Below are 22,125 nucleotides of genomic sequence, written 5' to 3' on the forward strand. Positions count from 1 at the left end.
AAACACTTCTATTCACACAAAATTATTTATATGCAAATAACTTAAAGGCGATTCTGCAGAACGTAGTGGGTTTCCACATCTGCATGAAAGAAATATGTACTGGAGGAATTACTAAATTTGTTACGCTGTGGCGAATATAAGAAAAAGTGGGCAATAATAACGGATCTTTTTTTCAATAAATACTATAGAACTTTTTCTATGAGAATTAAAAATAATTCCAACAGAATTTTAGTCCTAAACTAGACAATAATTTTAATAATGGGAATCTTGAAAATTTCCGAAATTTAAGTCCTCTAAAACTGAAACGAAAGACTGGATATTTCACATGTCGCCACTAAGATCAGAAAGACATCGGAGTTCGGTAATTTCAAGGCCACCGTGACGTTTCCAACACGAAAAAAAATTTCGATTTATACATAGTTTTTTTCTTGTGATATGTGTTTTTATTTCGCAGTTAATTATTAGTTATAAAAGTACTGAAAGATACTAGAAAAGTTTACAAAATTAATAATCTTCTATCAGTATCTATATATAATTTTACTAAGAGGACAGATTTAAAATAAGTTTCAAAGCAAATACCTGTTTCCAATAAAAGCCATCAATAAAGGCTAGTTGCTAAGCGGTTCACAAAAGTCTGAACTTAGAAGAAATAAGTTTTAAACATTAATAAATTTCTTGATCTTGAACAGTGGATTTATAAACTATGTTCCAATCTTAATTTATTGAGAATTATTTGTTCTAAGTTCAGATCTTGGTCCGAATCAAACAAAAAACTCCGCAATTTAAAAAAAAAAATCATTTTCAATGGAATGTAAACATAAGAAAATGTTATTATTTATACACCTATAGAAATTTAATTACATAAAACGTTTCACTATATTAAATTGAAGCAAAACCATAATTTCAATTATTAGAAATATTGAAATAATTTTTTCACATTTTGAAAGAGAGGATTCTGAAATTTGCTAAAGACTCGAAAATACGAAAACGACAAGTTCGTATAAATCCGTCGTGAAACTCCACCAACTCACACTGCATAATTACAGCACATAAATGTGCACATTATCATGATAATTATTTGTACACATAACAATGTAGAATACACAATTCCGCTGATGTAACTAACTTAACCTTTACTTATATACATATAGTACGCAAGCAAACATATACATATAACACACGCATAGCGCGCAAATCACGCTGTGAGAAGGGGTTTGAAGATTCCTTATATACCAAATGGTGAGAATTTTCAGAATTGTGAGAAACGGCATGGTGCTTAATAACTCGACTTAGAAACATTCAAAATTAAAAGTAAAAGCAGGAATATATTCTGCTTTAATAAGGTCAAAACTGGGATTGAATTAAGTTCAAAAATATCTATAGGTTTTTCATTTTTTTAATCCCTCGTTCCCGCCTCACATTTGGCTTGGTAATACAAGTAACAGTGCTGGGTCAAAAATTGTAAGTACCCTGAACTTAATACAAATTTTGTATGAATCAAGTATATTATTATACATTTATAAGGTCAACCATTTATAAGAAAAAAGAGCTATAAATAATATAATTCCTTATTTTTTGTAAACACAAGTCGTCTTTGAAATTCTTGAAATCTTTATGAAATCTTTGAAACCTTTTGAAATCCATGTGAATTCGTTGAAATCTCTTAAAGTACTCAAAATCTTTGTGAAATCTTGAAATTTCTGTGAATTCTTTTGGAGTCATTCTCAATTTTTGTAAAATGTTTGAAATCTCTCCAATCTTTAAAATACTTGAAATGTTTGTAAAATTTTTATGACGTATTTGTGAATGCTTGTTTTAAAATTTGTTTGTGAAACCTTTTGTGTTAGTTTGAAATAATTGAAACCTTTTAAATGTTCTAAAATTTCTCAAAACCCGATTTGATAGTTTAACGTCTTTGAAATATTTATGAAATTTGTGAAATCTTTTGAAAGCTTTACAATTTTTGGAAATGTTCGAAATCTTTGTGAAAATTTTGAAATCTGGTACAAACGCCATTTTCAAATCTTCGAAATCCTTGCAATCTTGATGAAATGTTCAAAATCTTTGGGAAATTTTTGTGAAGTCTTTTGAAATATTAGTGAAATATTTTCAAATCATCCAAATGTTTTACAATATTTGAAATCCGGTGTACTGTACCCTTTTTAAAATGTTTGAAATCCTTTAAGTCTTAGGAAATATTTAAAAGCCTTTTAAAATTGTTATGAAATATTTTAAAACTAGTGATGTACACTAGGGAGGTCCAAACAACCGACTTTCGAATAGAGGAAATGCCCCTCCCCCTCCCATTTTGCGAGGTTGCCGGAAAAAGCAATTCCCTCCAATTTTGAGCCAAATCGGTTAATATTAAGACGTGCCGCAAAGGCCCTGAAAATCCCATAAGATTAACATGGGGAAATTTTGGTTTTCGTTAAAATGGGTTTCAGGTTTCTGGATTTGAACTTAGCTTGTGGGAGATATTAAGAATTTGTTGGGGAGTCTCTAATCAATCATTTCCATGAATTTATTTATTTTTGTTTAAATAATATTTTTGCACTTACTTATTGAAAGCTAGATTTTTTATGTTCGATTGGACAATTGGTCATTTTTAGGAATAATGATCTTTATTTCAAGCATTTAGTATTCGTTTAAACAATTTATTATTATTTGATTGTAACTTTTTCTTAAAAAGAGGTATCAAACTCTAGTTTAAAAAAATTTAGCTAGCTTTGCTGCTTATTATTAAATATCTACGTCATTTACATACTAGTAACTTATTTTGTAATAAACTCTTATTTGTTTAAATAAATTTTGTTTGTTTAAACAATTTTTTTTGAAAATAAATGTTTGAAATTTCTGTTCTTCTGCCATTATTGTGGTAATTTGTCGTTGTAAAGAGCAAAATTTTTTGTCTAAACCATTATCGTATTATTTCATAAATTTAATAAATATTAATGTAACATTTTATTGGAAATTGTGATTCAAAAATCTGATTTTTGTCTCATTTCAATGAAGTATATCGCTTATTTTAAAATATTTAAACGTTAAGCAAATGCTATAAATAACTAATATTTGTACATAAAATGTTTTATATTGGTCATGAAAAGTTTTAAAAGCTCAAAGTAAGTTTTTTTGTTTATGTTGATCCCGCAGAATAGCTCTTAGTATTCTCAAAGGTATTAGAAATCTTTGTATTTTTTTAACGTCACTGGGAATTAAAACACAAAATTTTTCTCTCAAAAATGAAAAATTACCATATTAATCGTAAAAAACAGAAATTTATAAAATTTATTTTCGAAAAAAATTGTATAAAGAAACAAAATTTATTTAAACAAATAAGAATTTATCACAAAATAAGGTACTAGTATCTACATGACGCAGATATTTATTGAAAAGCAGAAAAGTTAACTAATTTTTTTTAAAACTAGAAACGATTGATTAGAGACTCCTTAACAAATGCTTAATATCTCCCGCAAGCTAAGTTTAAATCCAGAAACCTCAATCCCATTGTTCCGAAAACCAAAATTTCTCCATGTTAATCTTATCGGATTTTCATGGCCTTTGCGGCACGTCTTAATATTAACCGATTTGGCTCAAATTTGATAGGATTTTTTTCCGTCAACTGCTCGAAATGGGGGGGGGGGGGATGCTCTTTAATAAAAAAAATGCAACCCGTATAATTTTGGACCTCCCTAATGTACGAGCCTCTTTGCAATCGTTCAAATCCATAAAATCTTCGTAAAACGTTCATAAATCTATGTAAAACGTTCAAGAATCCTTTTAAATATTTTAAAATTTTTAGAATATATTGAAACCTTCTAGAATCTTCAGCAATGCTTTGTAATCTGATGCTCAAAACCTGAGTGGTAAAATCCTTGAAATTTTCAACTAAAAGCTTTATAAATTGTAAGTTGAATATCACAAAAAAATGTATACTTTACCCAAATATTCCCACTCTTGTCTTAAAAACAAAACACTGGAAAACACGTATCCATACATGAATATTGACCAGTTTAGCCGAAAACACGAAGTTCTCCGATTCACATCGTGAGCGCTCGGCTATGAGGTACCAATCGGCGGATTCGGCTAACTTCGGGACATTTTTAGAACTATTCGGATTTTTTGATATAGTGTTTTGTAATTTCCTGAACTGAATATTACGATTTCTGTTAGCGTCTATCACAGAAAATAAAAAGATCTCTTATTACCTTCCACTTTCTCTTTGACTATATTAGAATATTCTAATTGTAAAGTTTCGTAATTACGCTAACAATAATTTTTATATTTACACGATTTCCGTAAATCGTAATAGACTATATCACTTACGAATATTAAAATATTAAGTATTATTATAAAATTTCTTTCAGTGTACTTTTTCCCAATATGTTTGAATGAGACGGACAATCGCGTAGAATATTGTGTGAGACATTCATTAATTCAGAACTGTTCAGTTAAACGAATTAAAATTTTTTCGTAATTTTTATGCAAGGTCGAAATGAAATCTACTTTCTTATGAATAATTTAATGCAAAAAAAAACAGAGCATAAAGATTCACAATTCAAGAATAGACTTCCAAAAACAACCTCCTTTTCGGCTCATTAGAGACAAATACATAACAAAGGAAAAAAGAGGGAGAAAAAGTTTTGAATTGTGAATATTTTTATGCTCTGTTTACTTTGCATTAAATTATTCATAAGAAAGTAGATTTTATTCATTTTCCCATTAGGAAAACGTAATAATCTAAATAGATTTGTTCAGAATCAAACACAAATTTTTGAAATTGTTACCATTACAAAGCTTCCTCCATGATGAGCATAATTTATTTGAATAATTAAAAAAAAAATTGTAAAAAATAAAGCTGAACAAATTTTGACGAGAACATTATTGAAACAAATTTAATGAAATTAAAAATTATCAAATATGCAAAAATAAATACACATATTACCAATTCAAAATTTTCCTAATTAAAATAAAGTTTAGCTACACTGGAGCGTTTTCTCCTTCCGTCCCTTTTATACTTTTCTAGAAAACGCCCCTGTGTTTAAAATTGTTTAATTCAAAACATTTTTATTTGGTTTGCCTTTAAACATTTTTAATGGATTATTTAAGATAAACGTCCCAGTAATCGTGACCTTCGTCCTAGTAATCATGGTGCCAATTTTTTTTTGCTTTTCATTTAATTATGAATGAATGTAATTGGGTAATTGTAAGTGTAATGAAGTAAGTCGGTTTTATCGGTAGGTGTTACTTTTAATATCTATTTTTTAACACTGTACTCAAATTATAACCCATGTTTCACAATCACTGGGGCATTTCACTTAGTTAATTTTTAAATTTTTTATTAACTTATTCAGTATTCTTAATAAATTATTGAGTTTAAAAAAACATTTCATATGATTATTCACCTTTCATTTTCCATTTTTTAATTTTAAAAAAAGTCCCCTATTTTTGCGGAAAAGTGACCCAACTTTCCTACTTTTTTTCTCTGGAAAAAGCTCTGGAATTTTTCAAATGTTTATCCTGAAGCAACCCTGCAAATCCTTATAAATCAGTGATATTCGAAAAATCCACCTTTCACATTCGAGTATTTATTATTTGTTAGGTTTTATATAATCTTGAATTTGATAATGAATACGTAAAATTTATTTTGATTTTAGGTCAATCAACTTAATGATTCCCATCAGCAGTTGATGGTCCATTGGGTCGGCGAAGGATCTAGTATTATAATATGTCTCGCCCGAGACAGTATGTCCCAATCAAATAAAAGCACTAAAAATTCTACAACAAGTCATCCAAGTGCTGTTTATATAAGTTACGATTATGGCGATAGTTTCGACAACAAAACTGAAAAGTTTAAAACATCCGACGACCAAAATGCTACTTATGCCAGTTTGGATAAATTTTACAATCATCCGACATTCAACGAGTTTGTAAGCGGACCTTTATATTTTTAATTTACCTCATAAAATAATTCTGTTTGCCGATTAAGAGTAACATACTCAGGGTTGCCACACTCACTTCTTTCAAGTTTATTTTTAGTCTTTTTTTTAAAGAAAAAGTCACTGTAATCGCTGTTTTAAAAGGAAAAGGCCACTTTAGTCTCTTGAATCCATCTCTTTTTCAGATTTTACCTACAAAATAAAATAAAAAATAATTATGGATGGAATCTATGGTAATCTATCGTATGATATCCATTTATAAGGAACTCCTCTTTTTTCTTCTAATTTCAAGAAACCCTTAATTTCCTTGCATTTTTTTATTAAATGCGAACTGAATTAATGGAAACAAACAAGAATAACCAACTTTTGTGGTTAAATGTTAATTCTTTTTTGTTGAAAAGCATAACCTTATATTTTTGGCTGAGTATTCGCATTTTTTATTTCATAATTTGATTCTTTTCGTGAGAATTCAACAATTTTGTTAAAAAGTTTTATTTTATGGTCAAAAATTCAACTTTCCTCTCAAAAGTTGGTCTTTTTTGTTTGAAAATCCAACTATTTGTGTTTAAAAGTTTATTCTTTTTGTTTGAAAATCCAACTATTTGTGTTTAAAGGTTCATTCTTTTTGGTTGAAAATCCTACTATTATATTTTTAGTTGAGTATTCACATTTTTCGGATAGCAAGTGAATTATTTTATTGAGAACTCAACTATTTTGTTGAAAAGTTATAATTTATGGTCGAAAATTCAATTTTCTTCTTAAAAGTTGGTCTTTTTGGCTTGAAAATTCAACTGTTTTGTTTCAAATGCAACTGTTTTTGGTTGAAGTTTAATCTTTTTTGTTCGAAATTTCGACTATTTGATTAAAACTTCCGCTTCTTATTGGAAAATTCGTTTTTTGTTTAAAAGTGAAACTAGGGTGTCTATCCTAACTGAAAGACCTGGAATTTTCAGGGAATTTTTTCGCGAGCGTGTATTCTTTTTAAATTGAAATAATTTCCCAGAATCCTTTTTTTGATGAACATTTAATTAATAGGTTAAATGTTAAACCCTTTTAATAAAAATTATTTTTATTTAAAGTTCATCATGTTAAATGAAAGTTTATCTCTTTGGTTGAAAGCTGAGATATTTAGTTGATAATTCGTTTTCTCCTTAGCTGAAAATTAATTTTTTTTTGAACTATTTTGTTGAAAATTAGTTTTTTTTTGTTTATTGAAAATTAAATTTTATTAACTGAAAATGTAATTATTCCAGTTGAATACTGCATCACTTTAATTAAAATTGATCTCTTTGGTTGTATATTAATTTTTGTAACTAAAATCTAACTATATAATTTTGAGTTAACAATTCATCATCTGTAGTTGAAAATTCATGTATTTTGTTGGCAATTCGTCTTTTTTAGTAGAAATTAATCTTCTTGATTTAAAATTCACCTTTTGGTTAAAAATTCAACTTTTTGGTTTGAAATTCAACTTACATTTTTGATTTAAAAAAAAACTTTTTTAGTTGAAAATCCATCTATTAAGTTAAAAATTTACCCTTTTTAGTTAAAAGTTCTTTTTTATTTAAAAATTCAACTCTTGTTTACAATTCATGTTTTTTGTTGATACATCGTCCTTTGTAAGTAAGAAATTAATCTTCTGATTTGAAAATGTCTCTTTTTTGTTAAAAATTCAAGTATTTTATTGAAGTCTTCATCATTTTATTTTAAAATTGATATTTTTTGTTGAAAATTTCACTATTTTAGTTGAAGATTCATCATTTTAGTCGAAAATTCATCACTTTGTTCAAAAATGTAACTATGCCATTAATTTTTTCTTATCTGAAAATTTAACTATTCCATTGTTCGTCGAAAATTGATGTTTTTCTTTAAAATTCGTCATTTTGATGGAAAATTAAACTATTTTGAAAAAATTCTTTTTTTTGTGGAAAATTAATTTTTTCTTATCTGAAAATCTTACTATTCCATTTTTGATCGAAAATTGATGTTTTAGTTCAAAATTAAACTATTGCTTCAAATTTTAGTTGAAAATGCATCAATGATTGAACATGGAATTATTTTGTTGAAAAATCGTTTTTTTTTTGTGGAAATTAAATTTTGTTATTGAAAATTTTATTATTTTTATTGCAAAATTCGACAATTTTGTCAAAAATGCATTATTTTGTTCAAAAATCGTATTTTTGGTAGAAAATGTATCTTCTGGATTAAATTTTTATCTTTTTGGTTTAAAATTTAACTATTGTAACGGAGAATTTAACTATTTTATTTCAGTTTGAAAACTAATATTTTTTTAGCTAAAAATTCAACCATTTATTTGAAAATTGATATTTTTCAGTCGAAATTTAACTACTTAGTACCGGAATTAATTTGATCTAGATATGCACTGAATTTTTAATAGAAGAAGTTAAAATAATATGAAAAATGATATCTGGAAAAAACTTGAGATGTCTGGAAAAAACGTGTAATTGTCAGGGAATTTTTTCTAGGATTTGAGTAGACAGCCTGGGAACTATTCGGTTCTAAATGTAAAAAAAATCGTTGAAAATTCAACTATTTGGCTATAAATTATTATTATTATTATTTTTTAAATGAACTTTTTTTCTTGAGACTCAACTTTTCTGTCGAAAAGTCATCTCTCTTGGTAGAAAATTCTGCTGTATTGGTTGATAATTACCTCTCTTCTTGAAAATTTATCTTTGTAGGATTTCAAGTCAAATGTTTTCGAAAACATTCGAGTTTTCAGCTTAAGAACTGAAATCTTCTGATAAAAGTTGATCTCTTCTGGTAGAAAATTCATCTGTTTTGGTTGAGAATTCAACTGTTCGTTTGAATGTTGTTAAAACTGCGTTAAAAATTAATTTCTTGTTGAAGATTTATTATTTTAGTTGAAAATTCATCTCTGGTAGGAAATTTAACTATTTAATCGATCATTAGCTTTTTTCTAATTGATGATTTTAATTTAAAGTTTAACTATTCCATTTGTTTTTAATATTCACCTTTTTTATTAGAAAAAATATTTATTAATTATTTGGTTAGGAGTTTACATATTTTTTGAAAATTCGTCTGTTTTAGTAGAAAATTAATGTTTTTGGTTGAAATTTAATCTTTTTGATTAAAAATTTATCAATTTTTTGGAAACTGCAATACTTTTTCTTGAAAAGTTAGGAATTTAAAGAGTTTCATATTGAATTCAATATAATATCTACATTAATTTTATTCAAAAGAATATTATGCCCCATTGTTCCCATATTTTCGTAGAAAATGGCCCTATTCACAATGTTTTGAGATAATTTTAGGCTGTGCATTCTGCAATAACAAAATTAAAATAATTTAAATTTCTAATTTTTTGGTTCCTATCGTAAAGCATCAAAATATAAATACGGCAGTTGAGTGTCAAAGGTTGATTTAGCTTGCAATACAATGAATCACCATTTTTCTGAACATTACTAGTAAACATTATTCTATCATTTGCGACCTTGATTTTCACCTCCAAATTCAGCAATAGAATTTCATCTAATCTTGTAGATACAAGAAAATACATTAAATATGTAAAGGAATCGAAATTTTTTAGTAGATAAGTCAATATTCAGCTAAAATTAGACGCCTTTTCCACTTTTTTTTCAGTACACTAGTCTGTGGCAACCCTCAAAACATTTAAAACCTTAAGTTTACCTAACCCATTCTCTTTTATTATAGTGCGTTTTTGCGGATAGTGCAAATAAATTGATTTTTATTACTCGAGATTCTGGGCGAAACATTACAAGAGTTCCTGTGCGATTTACCCCAAGCGAAATTTCCTTTGATGAGGAACACTACTATTTCTTGGTCCTGGACAAAGTTGATCCGAAACGCAAGGTAAATTAACTCTCGCCGAATGAGAATGTTTATCGGAATTTCTTCTGATTTTAATATTTTCTAATGCATTGCCATTTTTATAGCTATGGATGACGATGGATATGGGAAAAACCTGGACGGTGGTTCACGAATTTGTGAAGGCTTTTTACTGGACGTCTGAACGGCCAAAATCGTTAATAATTGAGCGCGCAGAAGCCATGGGTCGCAATACAGTGATAAATTTGGGAACAGTAAATCATTGGGTTGCCCGAAATTATGAACGAGTCATTACAGGTGTTGAAGATTTTCAAATTAGAGGAGACTACATGTTTGCTACGAAAAAACCTTGGAAGGTAAGACAATTTTCTTGAAATTTTTGCATCCACCATGTACCTACACATTGAAATTTTGAAGGATTTTATCAAATCTTTTGATGGTTTTAGGCTGGAGAACCCATAGATGGAAAGCCGAATTTGGAACTGTATGTATCATACAAAGGCCAGGATTTTGTTAAAGCACAATTCGATAAAGGCTTACCGTCTCGAGATTATCATATTGCTGATGTGTCTCACAATCGAGTTTTCGTTGCAGTTTCACACAGCGAGACATTGGTTAACCTTTACATATCGGAATTGATTGATCATAAAAACGCCAGTTTCGTGTTGTCGCTCGAGGGAATTCTTACATTTTTCCCGAATAGCACTTGGAAGGGAAGTTGGTTGAAGTAAGTTTCAAGAATTAAAGTTTTAAAATACTATTATTTTAATTAAAAACGAAAATTTTGGGAGTAAGCGAACAAAATATGAGAAATACATTCGAAATGATTTCTCAATAATTAGATAAATGCTGAATCTTAAAGAAACCAGATATAAAAGAAAAATTTGAATGGGATCATTTAGAGGAAAGCATCTAACCGGTTATCCATTTTTTTCAAATTATTAAACCTGTTGCCTTGGACTTATTTATACACTTTATTTATACACATTAGTACAAAATCAGGGTGGCCGCTGGACCGAGAAAATGACCGTGAATTTATTTTTTGACCGAGAATTTTATTAATTTTTAGAAAAAAAATTCTTCCAACTTTGATTATAACCGTTTTTTAAATAATTAGTTTAATTTTTATCTTTTTCAATTATGATATCATTCAGTTCAGATTGCGTAATTCCAAATCTTTCGCTTTAAAAATTTTCCATTTTAGATTTTTATTTTTTTTACATACAATTTTAAAATGCAGTTTTAAAGACTTAAACAATTAAAATGTTAAAGAGTTTAAAATCGAAAAATTTTGAAAAAAAAAACAGAAATTTTTAGTTGATCAACTGTGAATATAAATTAAATCATGATTTCTTAAATTGAATTGTACTTTAAGATTTAAGAAATAAATTATCATTGATTGTACAGGACGATTCGGAATCAGTTCACAATTTCAGAATGTCCAGATTTTAAGGTTAAAAATTAAACTGTTTCAATTGGAAAGTCTCATTAAATAAACTATTGAAACTTTATAAACTATTTTTAATTTTTAAATAACTTCAAAATAATATATTTATAATTAAAGGCTTATATTAAATTTCGAATATCATTTTATTCTAAAACATTCCATTTTTAAACCATGCGATTTAAAATTTTTTAATTAAGAAAATTAATGGTTAGTACCTAATATTTAGAAATACCCGACTGTTAGTTTAAAATGAGTAACTATAAATTAAATATTCAAAACTGAACTATTTATCTTTACCATTTTCATTGTTATATTTAACCAAATTTAATTTGTAAGACAAGTTATTGAATTTTTATGTATAAATAACAATTGAACATCTATTATTCTTAGAAAAAAATTTGAGTAAGTTAAAGAGATATTTAGAAAATTTGAAAAAATTCAAAATTACTTAAATTTTTTAAAATAATTTCAAATAATTTAAACGAATTATCTATGTGTACCGAGAAAAATCGATAAGAATTTTGACAGGATTCAGAAGTAGAAAAACCATTTCCTAGGTAAATGGAAAATCATTTTTTAATTTAATGAAATAATTTTAAGAGATTTTTAAAAAAGATTTACAAAATTGTTCAAAATGAATGTGGAAGACTTAACAAATTTCTTTAAATTGGCAGAATTAAAAAAAAATGATTTTGAAAAAATGTAAAACAACATGTAGATGTTTCAATATTTTGGAATAAAGTTTCGAAGCATTTAAGTATTTTAAAACTATTTCAAATAAAAATAATTTAACTTTTAATTTGAACAGGGAATTTACAATTTTTTACAAATTTATTGTTGGAACTGGAATTTAACCAGAATAATAATCCTGACTGGGGACCGGGAATTTTCAAATTTTAATTGATTTCGAGCTAGTATTGGAAATGTTCAAAAATGAAAAAAATTGTGAATTGGAACAGGAACTTTTTCCAAAGAATTTTAATTCTGAGTTGAAGTAGGGAATTTTCAAATTTCTAACAATTCTGAGTTAAAATTGGTATTTATCCAAAAGAATTATAGTTTTTCTTGGAACAGGGAATTTAAAACTTAAAATAAATCCCGAGCTGGAACAGGGAATTGTTTTAAATAATGAATTATAATTTTAAGTTGAAACGGGATATTTTCGAAAAAAATTCAAATTATGAATTTGAACATTTTAAAATTCATTGATTGATTCTTCAATTTAAAGCATTGAAAATGATTACGTGGATTTATATTTTTAGAACTGAATCTGTATCTTTAAACTCTACAATTGATAAAAGTTTCAAATTTTGAATTTGTTAGTTTAACTGCATTTAATTTTAAATTGTTCAGTTGACAAGTATTAGTGGCTTTTATTTTATACGTGTAAAGTATTGCGCATTGATATACAAATTTTTCGAATGAAACAACTTTTAAACCTCAATTTTCTAAGTTTAAAATTCAAGAGTTTAACTTTGAGTGCTTCCATTTACAGTTTAGTGTTTATTACTTCGAATGAAACAAATTTTAGATTTAGCGTTCGATTTTTCAAAGTTTTATTGACCGGGGATTTTTTTTCTTTAATTAAAGCGGTCACCCTGAAAATACAGTAATTTTAATTGTTAAATTTTTAAGGTTGCATTTTTAAAGCGATATTTTGGTGAAATATAATTTTTTTGTTTACTAAGGGTCGCAATATTTGTATTCCTGAAAACGCTAAGACCGTACGTAATTAATTTTTTTCTTCAAAAAATGAATTTCTTATGTCTTGTTTGCTTAATTGCAAAAGATTCCATGGATTATGGGAATTCCATGATAGAAAATCATTATATGGAAAACAGTAATAGGATAATCGGCATAGGTAAATAAACTTTACACAGAAAAAATGTGTGCATTTCCTTGAATACAAAAAATTTGTAGAAAAAAAAAATTAGTCCAAGTTTGATTTCAACAGTGTTTTAAGCAGTCAGTTCAATTTTTAGCTTTTTCAATTATGTCATTCATTTTGCAATGCGTAATTTAAAAGTCGTTCACCTAAAAATTTTTATATTTTGGATTTTAACTTTTAAGTGTACATTTTTCACTTTAAGAATTTTAAAATGCAGTTTAAAAGACTTAAAAAATTAAAAATTAGTAGCTTTTGAAATCGACAATTTTGGATTAAAAAAACTCTTTTCAGTTGACAAAATAAATTATAATTATTTTTTAAATTGAACTATACATTAACTATACATTAAGGAAACCGTAATTTTACAAGAAGATTTGGAATCACTTCCAAATTTAAGAATTTCTAGATCTTAACTTCAAAAATAAACTGTTTCAATTGGAAAGTCTAAGTAGTTAAATGAATGGAAGCACCCGATTGAGACTTTGTAAACTATTTTAAATTTTTAAATGATTTCAAAATAATATTTTTATAATTAAAGGCTTTTATTAAATTAAAAATTTTGTAAATAAAAAATAAAAATTTCTTAGTATTTAGAAATATTTGATTTCTCATGTAAAATTAGTAATTATAAATCAAATATTCAAAACTAAACTTTGAACTTTACAGTGTTAACTGTTCTATTAATCAAATTTTAATTTTTAAGTAAAATGATGGAATTTTGATGTGTAATAAATATTGAACACCTATAATTTCTAAATAAATTCGAGTAAGTTGAAAAGATATTTAGAAGGTCTGAAAAGATTCATAATTAATTTAAAGTTTGATATAATTTCAAATAATTTAAACGAAGTTTTTATGTATACCGGCGAAACCCGAATATTCGTGCCGAATTTCGATGCAAATAGCCCACGGCCTAATTTGAAAGAAAATATAAATTTTTGCAGGTTGAAAAAATGTAGTATAATATTTTAAGAATTTTGAAAGGTTTTAAAAAGATTAAAAAACATTTTCTAATGATTATTAGGAAAATTGAAAATGTCTTTTCTTTTTGCAAAATTAATTTTAAGATATTTAAAAAGAATTTAGAAGCTTTTGAAAGATTTTGAAGCTATTTAAAATTAAAATAATTTAACTTTTAATTTAAGAAGTTTTCAGTTTATAATAAAAATGTAATGATTTAATTTTTAATACTTCTAGCTTAAAATTGTTTAAAATGATTTGCAGCTCTGTTTTTATTACTTCAAATGGAAAAATTGTCTGCTTTAGAGTTCGAATTGTTTAATTTCATTGACCATGAAAAATTTTTTTCAACTGGGAAATAACCGGGAATTTTTTTACGTGATTAAAACGGCCACCCTGAACAAGAAAATTTTGGTTGAATCTCTTGAGATCCGTGGACACTTCTGGAAATATTTTTAAATCTATTAAAATATTTTTAATCTGTTAAAATTTGTTGAAATCTTTTTAAAGTTTTACAATTTCTCAAAATATTTAAAATAATTAATGGTATCTTTAAATAATAATTGAATTGAACTTAATCATAAAAGGTTTCTAGAAAAAACTTTAGAATCCATAGAAATTTTTTAAATCCCTTGAAATCTTTGGAGATTTAATAAAATTCTTCAATCTTGTTGCATTTCTTGAGATATTTGAAAATCATACAAACTTATTTTAAATTCCTTGATATCTTTAAAAAGCGTAAAAAATTAAATTTGAGAAAGTTCCACCAATTTTGTTGAAATCTTTTGGAATCTCTTAATACCTCCTGGTATATTTGGAAATTTTTTAAATCCCTGGAAATTCTATGGAATTGAAATTAAATTAAACTTATTCATTAAAATTGTTTTTAAAAAAACGTTCAAAAACCTATAAATCTTTGAAATTCTTTAATCATGTAAAATTCCTTCAAATTCCTAGAAATGTTTTAAATCGCTAGGGATCCTTTCTAAGTTAAATTACAGTTATTTTTCAAAGTTCACTAGAAATGTCTTGAAATCTTTGAAAATCGTATAAAATTAGTTGGAATCCCTGAATATAGTTGGAATATTCTGAAATATTTTGGAATCCCATAAAATCTCTGGAAATGTTTGGAAATTGCTTGAAATCATAGACATATTTTTAATCTCTTGAAACCCGTTGAAATCTTTTTAAATTAAATAAAATATTTCAAATAACCTTCAAATTCTCAGAATCAGTGGAAGGCCTACGTAATTTTTTAAGAATCTTTTGTTGTTCCTTTTGGTAATGTTTCAAATGTGACAAAATTGTTTAAAATCTATGTCAATATTCTTCGTTAAATAAATAAACTACCTGTTTGTACTTCGTCGGGTTTTTGCATCAAGTTTTTCAAAATTCAAAAAATTCGTTGTTAGAAAATAATTGTAGACCTAGAATGAATTCCATTTAATATTTTTTCGTAAGGAGGGATTACAAGTTATTGTAAAAGATTGCAAGGAATTGAGTGGGATTGAATAAGATTGCATAGAATGAGAGGGGGGGGGGGTGCACCATATTGCAGGAAATAAAAAAATAAAAAAGGGGGGACTTCTGGGACTAATTTCAAGAATATAATGCAAAATCAGTAAAAATGCTCTTTATATTTGAATATTTTTGAATATTGTAAGACAAAACGCAGCTAAATTCTTAATTTTCAACTTTTTCTTTACATTTTCTAACGAATTTCGAAAGCGGAGAAAAAAAAGTCTACTAGAATTAGAAATAACAAGATAAACATATATAAGGCGATAAAAAATATCACGATTTTAACCAAATTTTTGACGTTTTTTGATAATACTAGTTTTTATTTTTTTGAATTCAAAACTTTGTCAATAAAAAAAAATGTTTTGTAAAATCGGCAAGGACTTATTTCCTTTGAAAATAATATATTTGAGTGGCAAATGATTCTGTGACTTGAGTATGGACTGTCTGCCCGATTTGAAACGAATTATATTTTTGAATGTTTCATTATTTAATTATAAATGTCTCCATCTTAATGATCTTCTATTAAAATTATTTTTAAACGAAAATCATTAAAACTGGAGAAGTTTACATTTTTGCTTTTTTTTTTTAAATCTGTAATGGATTAGTTTTTAATGTTGCAAATTTAAATTCCCTCAATTTAATGCAATTTCTTCGTCAATAATTTAGAATTTTTCGTTTTTGTATTGTTCAAGTTTAAAAGTTCTTACAAATTGTAATAATTCGATAGCGAATGACATACTTTGAAATTGTTACATCTTTAATGCATTTTTGCAGTTAAGAAATTTATTGTAAATAATTTAATAATTGTTAAGTTTAAACGTTCAAAATCGAAAAATGTATAATTGTTAATTTTCTCTAAGATTGAGTTAAAAAGTCTGAATTTCTGATAGTATTGAAAAACATAATTTTAATTATTTTTGAAAGAAATAATAAAAAGGAAGATTCGAATAAACCTCCCTGAACTTTGACGAAAGATAACCTGATTTCTGCCTCTTATGTCCCGAATTTTTAAAATGATTTTAGTGAAATCGCTGACGAGGTTTTCACAGATCTTTACAAAGTTGAAGGCCTTCGTGGAATATACATCGCTTCCCAAGTTAAAGGTTCACCAAAGTCGGGGACAATTGGTCCGGAACATTTGATATCCTTGATCACCTTTGACCACGGAGTGACTTGGGGTCGTATCAGTCCGCCGCAGTTTAATTACAAGGGCTATTACCTGCATTGTCCTACGAATTGCTCCTTGCATCTTGGTCAGAAGTTCTCTCAATTGTATCCAGTAACGAGGGCAGTTTCCATCATGAGTTCGAAATCAGCCCCCGGAATTATAATGGCCACTGGAGTCGTTGGTACCAGCATCAAGGGACACCCAGCTCTCTACATCTCTCGAGATGCGGGTCTAACTTGGAAACAAGTACTCGAGGATTACTACTTTTTCAATATGGGAGATCATGGCGGTGTCCTCGTGGCCGTGAAATACTACAAATCTCACGGAGAGACTAGGGAAATATTATATTCGACCAATGAGGGCGAGAGTTGGGAATCTCATGAATTCAACGATAAGATCCTCCGGATCTATGGCCTGATGACAGAACCTGGTGAAAATACAACCGTTTTCACAATGTTTGGATCCGGCATCGGTCAACATCAGTGGCTGATCATCAAAGTGGATTTACGACAAGCCTTTCCGAAAACATGTGGACCGGACGATTTTAAATTCTGGAGTCCAGCGACACCGAGGGAATCACTTTCAACTTGTGTGCTGGGTCGCAAGGAAATTTATCATCGAAGAGCTGCTAGTATCCAGTGTTACATTGGCGTTAATTATGACAGGCCTGTTAAAATTGATACATGTCCTTGCGATGCAAACGATTATCTCTGCGACTTTGGATTCACACGCGATACGAACCAATCATCCCTTTCTTATCGCTGCATTCGGGACAAAGAATCTAACTTTGATCCTTATCGTATTCCCGCGGTTTGCCCTCCAGGAAAATTCTACAATCGCACAAAGGGCTACATCAAAATTCCGAATGATGATTGTTCTGGCGGTCGTGCTAGCATCTTTGAACCAGATGAGGTGAGATTTTTTAAAACTTTTCTTCTTCGTTTATGATCTTACAGGTTCTTGACTCAGGTTACTAATTACACTTTTTGTCACCTTTTTTTAAGGATGCAACTATTTTGAAAAAAAAAAACACTAATTCTACTAAGGTAAACCGACCATTACTAGGACAGTTACGAAAAGATAACCCACATAAACACAATTTTAAAATGTTGAATTAGAATTTTTTTTACAACAACCGTGATAATAAGTAACTCATACATTATTTGACTGATTAGAACAGAAAATACTTTATTAATTTTATATTTAATTAAATACATAGATATTTTTGAGGCTAATAGTCAGATCGCCTATTAGTGGAACAGGTATTTTCGGGTATATCCTTAAGTGGGACGCAAAAAAAGCCAATACTGGGACAACGAAAATCCCATGGGGCTTATCAAAATAAAATGGTACAAATAACTTACAATTATAGAATACATTAAAAAGCAAGAATGGATTGTTATAAATCATAAGGAATTTTATTTTTCTCTTTTTCTTATAAAAATTCATATGAACATGTTAACATTTTGCTTACCAAAATAACAAGATATTATTAAATTAAATTCATTATTATTAAAAATATTGTTCAAAATAGTTTATTGAAGTATCTATTTCTAACTTCAAATTTGGCCAATTTCTTAGGTAAGTAATTTAATAGTAAATCATACATTTAAGTTTTAATCAAATTAGTAAGTATGCCTTAACATTCAATATTTTAGAACAATATTAAATATGATAAATATTAATAAGATTAATATTATCGTTTTACTTGCAAATTCAACTGTTTGTACATTTTGATATAGAATTCATCTTAATTAAAATTAGTACTTAAATTGAAAAAAGTACTCAAACAACTTCAATTATTTTTTGGTTAAAAATTTGATTATTTGGTTGAAAATTTCATGGTCTGAAAACTCTTTTTGATTAATGTTTTAACTTTTTTGTTGAAAATTCGTCTTTTTGGTTCGAAAATTGATCTTTTTAATGATAAAGTTCATATTTTTTTTAGCAAAAATGCAACTGTCAGATTGAAACATTTTTTATTTTTTAATGAAAAATATTATTTGATTGACAAATCATCTCTTTTGATAGAAATTTTATCTGTTTTGGCTACAAGTCGAACCTTTTGGGGGAAAATTCGTTAATTTTTTTGTCAATGAATTCAATTGTTTTTAATTTATAATTAAAACATTTTTTGGTTAAATATCAACGATTATATTTTTTTTTTAGAATTTTTTTATTAGAAAATTGAAGTATTAGGTTAACCAAAAAGATAAATTTTCAACAAAATAGTTAAAATATTATATAAAAAAAAGATTTTTCAGTCAGAAAAGAAAAAAAAATTTCAACTAAACTCTTGAATTTCCAATTTAAAAAGACGAGTTATATTTTTAATTCAAAAATATACATTTTCAACAAAAAAGTTAATTTATTTAATTTATTAAAAAATTAATTAGATAATATTAACCTCATTAATATTTATAATAAACTACTCTGAACAACTTTTTTAGAATAGGCAACATCGTCAAGAATTTGTCCAAATGCGGGACATTAAAATATTCATAACTTATTGAATAAAATCTCTAGAAAAAGTTATGAATTCTATTCTTAAACATATTAAAAATATGCAAAAACATTACTTTCTCTATTAGTGTAGGAAATTTCAATAATACAAGAATATGAAAGTTAGGAAGAAAGTTTTGAAATACAAAAATAAAGGCGAATTTGGCAGCAGTTCATTCACAGATTTTTACGAGTATTTTTTACTATTTTTTACTAAATGTATTACTTGTCAGAATAAAAATAAATGGTGGTAATAAATTCAAAAGAACTTCAAAAATACCAGAAAATTTTTACTTTTATGACTTATGCTGAAATATAAAAGATACTCAGCGATATTTATTATTGTCCAAGTATTGGATATCCTTTTCACGTTGTCCCAGTAATGATCGGTTTACCTTATTTTTTCAAGTTGCTTGCTGTTAAATCTATTTTTCTTTAACTTTTTCTTTAAACATATTTTTAGACTTCTTTGCGGATTCGTTAAAATAGCATATCCATCATCTCTTAATTAAAAATAAAAAAATTCCAATTTTTTAAAGAAATTTGAAGAGATTATTACATGCTAGATATTTTATAGGATTTCAAAGTATTTCAAAGATTTTTTTAATGGATTTTACCACACCTAAGCGATTTTACAGGATCTCCAAGGACTTGAAAGGTTTAAAAATGTCAATGGATTTCGAAGATTTTAGGATATTTGATAAAATTTCAAAAACATTTTAAGGGATTCTAAAATGGTGTAGAGGGATTTTACGGAATTTTAACGAATTTTTAGAGAACTTAATGGAGTACATGAAATGGAACTTGTGGATTTTTATTTTTCATTTAATATATTATTAAATATTATTTTGTATATTTTAATATTTATTTTTTTATGGGATTTTATGGAATCTCAGAGGAGATTTCGAAGAATTAAACATTTTCAAAGGAATTTTTTAAGATTTTAAGATGTTGAACGGGTTTTTTAAAGATTCAAGGTATTTTAACCATTTCAGAGGATTCTAAATAACTTAGTGTATTTTAAAAGATTCCGAGGAATTTCGTAGCACTGTAGAAAATATCAAGAGACAACATTTTTTAACAGAATTTCAAATTATTTCGTAAGATTTTAGAAGATGTTTTTGTATATTTTAGAGGAATCTTACAATATTTAAGGGATTTATACGATTTAAAAATAAATGAATAAATTTCATAATATTATAAGGAATTTCTATAAGCTTGAATGGATTGAAACAAACTGGAGAGTTTTCCAGAGGTTCCATCGGATTTCAACCGTTTGAAGGTGTTTTTAATAGATATCATGGATTTTAACTGATACTGGGACAGAGAATAATTAAAAGAAATGATTAAAAATACACGTAAAGAATTACAATTATTCTGACTTTTTACTTTGGGGCAGGGAATTCTTGTAAACTTTAAAATTCTGACTTTTGAACTAGGAATTTACTAAATATTTATCATTTTTATGTTGGGACAGGAAATTTTGGAAAAGAATTAGAATTTTCATTTCAGGTTCCCTTTGGAACAGGGAATTTTCACACCGAATTATAATTCTGAGTTTGGAAGGGGAATAAATAAATAAAATATAAAGCATATTCCCATAATTAAGATCTAAAATTTTGACTTTGAAATTGGGAATTTCGTAAAGGATTATAATTTTTTCTTGAAATAGTTGACTTTTGTCATGGAATGGAAAATGTTCAAAAATATTTTAATTCTAATTTATAAAAAAAGAATGGACAAAAAAAATTCCTCTTCCAAGTCAGAATAGTCAGACTTTGAAAATCCCTTATTCCAAATCAGAATTTTTTTTAAATTTTAAAATGAATTTTTTTGTAAATAAAAATTTACCAGAATTTGAAACTGCCCTCTTCCAAAACTTATAAAAATTTAAATATAATATAAAATAACAATATTTTTTCATTTATAAAAGTAGTTTTATGTTACTGAACTAAACTATTTTCTTATAAATGAGTTTCTTTTTAGTTGTAAGATAATTTTTTAACCGAAAATTTGACTATTCTGTTTTTGGCTGAACATTTTTTTTCTTTAATTGAAAATTCATTTTACTTTTTGTTAAAAATTCAACTCTTGATGAAAAATTCTCTGTTTTTGGTTGAATTAAATGGATTTTAATTAGAAATTCGTATATTTTCTGCTTGCAGATCGAATTACTTTGTTGAAATTTAACTCTTTTGTTAAGCATTATTTGTTTTGTTTAAGTTTGGTCATTTTTTGTTTTAATTTCGTTTCTTTTTTAGTTGAAATTTTTTAAAAACTGAAAATGTAGTTATTTCAGTTGAAAGTTGAACTATCATGTGAAAATTCGTTTTTTTTTCAATTCAAAACTAATTTTTTCAACTAAAAATTTAACTATAAAATTTTTGTATATATATATAAAATTATTATAATTGTGAATTGGAATAGGAACTTTCTGTAGAAAATAATCATTTTCAATTTGGGTAAAAGTAATTTCTTTTGTAATTTAGAAGAAGGAAATCAAAAATCTTGTTCAAATTCAAAATTATACTTCTTTTCCAAAATTCCCTGTTTTAAATCAAAAATATTTAAAATCGTTTGAAATCATTAAAATCTTTTGAATTCTCTTAAATTAACTTGAAAATAGCCTGAAGTTTACAAGCATTTATCGGATAGAGACCCTGGAGATGTGTATTGTATACCATAAGAAAAAAATAATTAACCCCTAAATTTAGTATTTTAAAAATTGCAGAACACTATTTTCCTACTATTTTGAATTTCACAAAGGAGTCTACCAGGTGTATACATATGAAACCGGTATTGCCATCTAGCGGCCAGTAGGCACACTTGTAGGCACTGTCGGAACTTACCATTTGTGCTAGTTGGCGTATTG

At 26.8% G+C, this 22,125-nt stretch overlaps 1 protein-coding gene across 1 annotated transcript in view; it reads left to right on the top strand.

The window, feature by feature from the left end:
• Positions 1 to 22,125, top strand: part of LOC117167450 (sortilin-related receptor-like) — a 64,716-nt gene that overhangs the window by 13,082 nt on the left and 29,509 nt on the right. The window contains exons 2-6 of the mRNA XM_033352406.1: positions 5,655 to 5,927; positions 9,633 to 9,791; positions 9,875 to 10,123; positions 10,214 to 10,494; positions 16,607 to 17,663. Of these exons, the coding sequence (XP_033208297.1) occupies positions 5,655 to 5,927; positions 9,633 to 9,791; positions 9,875 to 10,123; positions 10,214 to 10,494; positions 16,607 to 17,663 (2,019 nt within the window). The remainder of the gene's footprint in view (positions 1 to 5,654; positions 5,928 to 9,632; positions 9,792 to 9,874; positions 10,124 to 10,213; positions 10,495 to 16,606; positions 17,664 to 22,125) is intronic.

This window comes from Belonocnema kinseyi, chromosome 2 (genome assembly GCF_010883055.1).
Source record: "Belonocnema kinseyi isolate 2016_QV_RU_SX_M_011 chromosome 2, B_treatae_v1, whole genome shotgun sequence".
NCBI lineage: Eukaryota > Metazoa > Arthropoda > Insecta > Hymenoptera > Cynipidae > Belonocnema > Belonocnema kinseyi.